We start from the raw sequence: 6,160 nt of genomic DNA, 5'->3' as shown, positions 1-6,160 counted from the left end.
GAGAACGACGACATTCAACAGTGGAATGCGCGGTTTCTCGGCGACACTCGGGGCATCGCTATCGAGGAATTCCGCCTTCGCAGGCTTTCGAGCACGATTTGCGAGTTAGTAATTGGTTTGGCGGGCTCTGAAACACGACAACAGAGCCACAGGACGTTGGTGAGTTCGATACTCGAAACCCTTGCCATCGCAAGTTCGCGTCTCTTCGCGGAGATTGTTGAAGCAATCGACGAAGCGCGCATCAAACCGCCAGTTCATGGTAGGAGCACTGAAACCGCCGCTGCTTCTCCTTTGAAGTTCCGATCAGGATCATTTTTGCGATGAATAGGGAAGGGAAGCGAAAAACAATTCTAAAGAATGCGCCCATCACGATTTGCTGCCGTACTCATGTATTCCATTCGCAAGATTCAGTGGGCAACATAACAGGACCCGTTATGTGCTATAGGTTCATGTAAAGCAGGTACTCGTTCTCTTTATCACTGGATAGCGTTGATTGTCATACTTCAGCAAACGCTGCTGTGATTTTGTCAAGGATCGGCATAAGGACGGCATTTGTCTTTAACAATTTAACGATAGCTTATAGGCAAATATTTTTAAGAATTGGTGAAGAAGACTTTATGAGGCTACAACTTGCCCAAATAATTTACTCTCCGACTTATTATTTTTAGTTGAATAAGTTTCGAAAAACGTTTAAGCAAACCATTCAAAATTTGATCATTTAACTTTCAATCCAAACTACACGCGTCTTTGATAACGTGTCAGAAATACAATGGACTGCGTGGCCTGAATGTTTGTCTCAGACCTAGCACTATTTGGGTTCATGGTTCTATTGACGTTACACTGGGCATTGATTTGTGGGTAAGAATTTTTTCACACGAAAAAAATGGTTCTGCTTCTAAAACAGCTCCTGTAAATTATAGCAATGATTCCTGTTTATAGCAATGACTTCATAAAGTTTAGCGCTAAAAACCACAAAATGTTTACTCTGATTACTCAAATTACCCACGATAAGAAGAAAAGTTTGTGATAATAATTCTAGAAAGAACATTTTATGAAACTATTTCGAAACTTCAGAAAATTACATTCAAAAAAGGCCCAATGTTTGTTTAAATGTTGAATGAAAATATAAAAATTACATTAAAGAAGCAATGTAAAAACATTTACCTTTCGCAAAGTCGCTCGATTAGAAATTACATGACAATCACATCATAGTTACATGATAATTATATGATAATTGATGACATCCTGTGTTTTCATACAATATAAAAAGCTCACATTGACCATCTTAGACAACTCGAACCAATCAATTGCGCAAGATGCAACCATTTTTGTTCCGTTCAAGTCTTACTTCTTTGATTAAAACCTCTGTCCAATCTGTCGTAATCTCACCACCGTAGTGCCGCTGTAACACTAGCTCAAGTGTGCGTGTGTGTGTTTTGTGACGAAAACAGTGAGTGTAAATAAACCGTAAACGTGTGTGTCGTGTGGTCCTTCATCCGGTACGTTATTGCCTTGACGGCCCCGGAAAGCTAAGAAAGCACGGTCAGTAATAAGGATGTTTCGCGTTTACTTTCTCCCGCACTCCTCGACCGGCACTCGTAGCCGGTTTGGAACGGCAAGGACGCGCCCGTCAACGGCGTGCGTCCCCTCCGACGGCCTGCATCGACCGGGAAACGGTCCTGAAGATCAACCGTCGGCCCCTGCAACGCCGGCACCGATCGTGTGACAACTTTTGGCCACCGAAAGCCACCGAGCGGGAGACGGAAACGGTTAACCATTCGCCACAGGGAAGGACGCTCGCTTCCAAAGCCAAGTCCAACGAGTCCGACGAGTTTGCCATCGGAAACCGTCGGTACGGGAGCCAGGACAGTGTGTACTTCGACCAGCGTGTGCGGCGACAGCATAAAATCGACCCACTTCGGACGCTGTTCGATAAGGAAAATGTCCTGCTCACGGACTGGGGTCACCGACCAGCGGTTGCGACCAGCGCGAAGCCTGTCCCTGCGAAGCACCCTCCGGAGCCTCCGGTTCCACCACCGAGACGGTACTACCTGCCGCTGGTGGATAAGCTGATTGGCCAGGAGCTGGACGCGATCGTAGGTCTGCTGCGGAGAAGCCCCGTGGTGGTGTCGGAGCTGGAGTGCCGCGGGTTATCGCCCAGAACGACGTTGCTGGTTCTGGAGCGAAGAAGCGTGACACCAGCGATGCCGGAGCGAAGTAAATCTGTCCAGGGCCGGGCGTCTCCGTTGTTGCGGGAGCGTCCTGAATCAGCGCCATCTGGCGCCCTCCGACAAGACGGTCTCGATGGTAAGCCACCGCTCAAGCTGAAACCACCCGGACGTCCTGTCTCTCGACCTGCTGCGGGAGGTGTTGGCGGCGGCGGTGGTTCCGTTGTCGGCGTCTCGGTCACACTCCAACGCTACCCGACGGTGGCCGACGTCAGCGATTGCACGGACCGAATGTACCGGACCGGTGAGGACTCCGGGCACTCCTTGGCCTACGACCATCACGACGACGACGTCGAGCACGGCGGATTCAATATAAATTCAAATATGGTTCTGAATTTCAATATCGACGTGCGGAGTGACCCGTCACTGGCCGAGCCGCCAGATGGCGCCACCGGTTTGACAGAGCCGTTCGGTCAGCTGACCACTAATTACATCGACAAACAGTCGGGACCGCCAGCAGCAAGGTTTCCGCTCGCCGACCGACCCGCCCCCGATCGGTGGTGCTTTCCCACCCACCCCCACCAGGACAAACTGGACGGCGGTGGTCGCGACGATCGGCTGGCCGCGGAAAGCCCCGGCACAGTGGACGCCATTTGTAATTACAATGAAAAACTAATTACAGACAGCGGCGTGACGGCGGCGTTGACGGATGGGCCGCCGGATCCGGATGGCGACCCGAGGCCGGATTCCCGCGGCCCCCCGTCACACGGCCCGCCGCACGACCCGTCGGTGTTAAATGCATCAAATCAGCCAAATCGTAATTGGATTAATTTAAATTCAAATCAAATACATCACCAGCAACGACCACCGTTGGCCGTGACGGGTGCTCCGGCGGCTCGGTCAGCCAGCTGTCAACGGGTGTCCGTGACCGAGATGCCGCCCGTCCACGCCAATCACACCGCCTCGCGCTGCGACCCCTCGCCCACCCGATCTCCGGTCGATCCGCTGGCGACAGACTTCTTCACCGCAGGAACCAGCAACCCGCCGGGTGGTGGTGGGGCCGGGCCACATGTTGCGCCCCTACCGGATTGCTACTCCCCGCGCCCGGTCCCGTGCACCCCGCCAGGATCCGGCCCAACGGAGCGGTCCGACTATAATTATGATAATAAAAGCGTTCGCAGTCATTATCGGATGGGCGCATCGGGCCCGACGCCCTCACCACCGCCGCCACCACCACCACCACCGGCACTGGCACAGGATGCACTGGCTCGGTGGCGTTATGTGACACCATCGCCCCCGCTCCCGTCACCACCGGTCTCACCACCGGTCTCACCACCTGGGGAATTTTCGGTCGAAGCGCGCGTCTGGCGTCCACCACGAACACGCTCCGGAAGTTCCGGGTCGAGCGTAAAAATTAATGAGATTTTCGAATTTCCCCCACCACCACCGTTCCCCTGTGACTGCGGGCCGGATGCGGTGGACTGGCGGCGGAACGGTGGGACGGTGGGTTACGGCGCCGGCGAGTGCGCGCGGGCTGCGCACACCGGAAAGGATTACGCTACAAGTGGTAATTATCTTTCTGCTCTCTCTCTCTCTCCCAGTGTCTCTCTCTTTCTGCCTTGACACTCCAAAGGTGGTTCGGTGGGTGGTAACAGGTGGCGACGCACTGAGCGCCAATCTCTAGGTCCAGCCGAAATCAACAACATCCTTCAACGGGGCTTCGCGATGGCGAAGGCCATAACTCAACCCGGTGCCTCGGCGCCGTGTCCTTGTTTTCCCTTTTATCGGCTCTCGATTGTCCCCCTCCGGGGTCCGATTAGTGATCCGGCTCCGGGGTAGCAACAACGGCAAAGAAAGCTTCGCCGGCCGCGAAGATGGTCGGACAGGTTGAGTAATGAGGCGCCCTTCTTTGGCTAGGCTTAATTAAGTTCCCGGCTTGTTAGGACACCGTGCGCTCGGTTCGTTAGCTTCCGGCGGGCCGGAGCCGAAGCCGGGTTTTGATGGTTTAAATCAACAACATAATGAACTTCGGTGGCGAATTGAAGAATCGCTCGATAATGACGAAATTGTGTTTCGTATCCACTTGCGGCTCCCGCGTGGCCGCGTTTTTGGAGTGTCCGATCGACAACAGGGTGTCAATCAAAACCGACGCTCCCCCGGGGAGATAGATTCAATTGAAACGGCCACACGGAAGTGGGCAGTAATAAATTGGAGGTGGATGGCTTGACTGTTTTTAACAAATCCGACCCAGCCCGGGGTGGGCCGTCGATTTTTCCAATTTAACTTCCGCGTACGTTCCGGCCACACGCGCGGCGGATGAGTCCCGTCGAGTCGAGAGTTTAATGAAGTGGATTGCACCGTTAATGAAGGCCCGCCCGAACGAATGGCTGTCCGTGTCAGGCCCCCGTGTGTTTGGTATTGTGGTCCGGCCGCACTGAAAAGTGTTTGAAATAATTAAATTATTTTATTCACTTTCAAATACTGTCCTCCCGGGTGCAAGCCGGTTTGTTGCAACTCTGCCATGGACTTGAAAAGGTTTCAGCTTCATTAGGTAAGGTATTGTGACATACTGTTGACGAGTGGTCTCCTGTTTTTTTTAAATTGTTTTACATCAGAAAATTAAGCTAACGGAGCATACGCTCCGAACGGCCTCGATCCGGCCAATCTCGAACCTTTACCAGGTCTATACCTTTAGAATCGTAATGTTGAACAGATGGCTCTACCTGTCAATTCTGACCTTTTTGTTTTGCGTTTTTGCATTATTACCTTGTACGACATCAAGCAAAGGACACCAAGCACTTAAGGTCGAAAACAAAATTAATTTAGTTTGCAACCGATCTTTAAAAGGGTTAGACCATATCAACTTTTGTACCTAAAAATGACGTTTTACGGGTATTATTACTTTTATGCTATCTGTTGAAGAAAACTGCTACAGAATAGCATCAAATGATTGCCGAAGCTAGTTTTTGGATGATCGCAGTGCTTTGAGTGATTTACTAGGTGTGTGCGTTGAGAAACGAACTTTTAAAAAGATTGCTGTACCTGCCGATTGGGACTTCCCAGTTTAGCGGTTCATTCATCATTACCTTGTGTTGATATCCGGTAAATGATTTCAGGTCGAAAAAAAAAAATATTTCGGTTTGCAACCCATCTTTGAAAGGGTTAGACCATGCCAACTTTTGTGCCAGAAAATGACGTTTTGCGGGGATTATTATTTTTCTGCCCCTGTTGAAGAAAACTACTTCGGAATCGCACCAAATGCTTGTCGAGACTTGTATTTGGAAGATCGCAGTGCTTCAAGTGGTTTAAAAAATTCCAAAATGGCGATTTTGACTTTACAAAAAAGAAGCGTCCAAGGACTTCAAAAAATGGTTTTTCTGATGGGACAGAAAGGTGTGGTGTTTCACAAGCTCCTAAAACCTGATGAAAACGTTAATTCTGATCGCTACTGACAACAAATGATCAATTTGAACCATGCATTGATCGAAAAACGACCAAAATGCAATTCTACTGGGTTCCAATGGGGGCGCCTGGTGGCCCGTGGAATCAAGCACCAGGCGCCCAAAAAAACAAAACTGTTTCAGGATACTATCAAATCACTTGGATGGGAGCTGCTATCCCTCCCCGCGTTATTCACTAGACTTGGTTCTTTCCGAATATCATTCATTTTCATCGATGGGACACGTATTGGCTGAGCAGCTTTTCGTTTTTCTACGAGGAAGTCGAAATTGGATGACTAATTAGTTTACTTAAAAAGTCGAAGCATTCTTTCGTCTGGGAATCCATGATTAAGCAGAGAGATAGGAGAAATGTATAGCTAACGATGGCACATACTTCGAATAAAATAGAAATTTGCATAAAAATTTTATAAACGTTTTTTGTGTGTTAAAAAAGTTCGTTTCTCAACGCACACACCTAGTAAATAATTTGAAAATGGTGATTTTGGCTTAACAAGCAAAGAGCGTTGGAGGAGTCCAAAAAAAGGACTTTCT

At 49.7% G+C, this 6,160-nt stretch overlaps 1 protein-coding gene across 1 annotated transcript; it reads left to right on the top strand.

Annotated features, from left to right (window-relative positions):
• Positions 1 to 1,602: 1,602 nt before the first annotated feature.
• Positions 1,603 to 3,735, top strand: LOC128276229 (uncharacterized; the record flags this gene model as incomplete). The annotated part of the gene is made up of 1 exon (XM_053014702.1): positions 1,603 to 3,735. A coding segment is annotated over one exon (2,133 nt), but the record flags the coding sequence as incomplete, so codon positions are not given.
• Between the last annotated feature and the right edge of the window lie 2,425 nt (positions 3,736 to 6,160).

Source organism: Anopheles cruzii, unplaced genomic scaffold (assembly GCF_943734635.1).
Source record: "Anopheles cruzii unplaced genomic scaffold, idAnoCruzAS_RS32_06 scaffold00765_ctg1, whole genome shotgun sequence".
Classification (NCBI taxonomy): domain Eukaryota; kingdom Metazoa; phylum Arthropoda; class Insecta; order Diptera; family Culicidae; genus Anopheles; species Anopheles cruzii.
The sequence above is the reverse complement of the archived record's forward strand: the minus strand, read 5'-3'. Positions and strand labels throughout refer to the sequence as shown.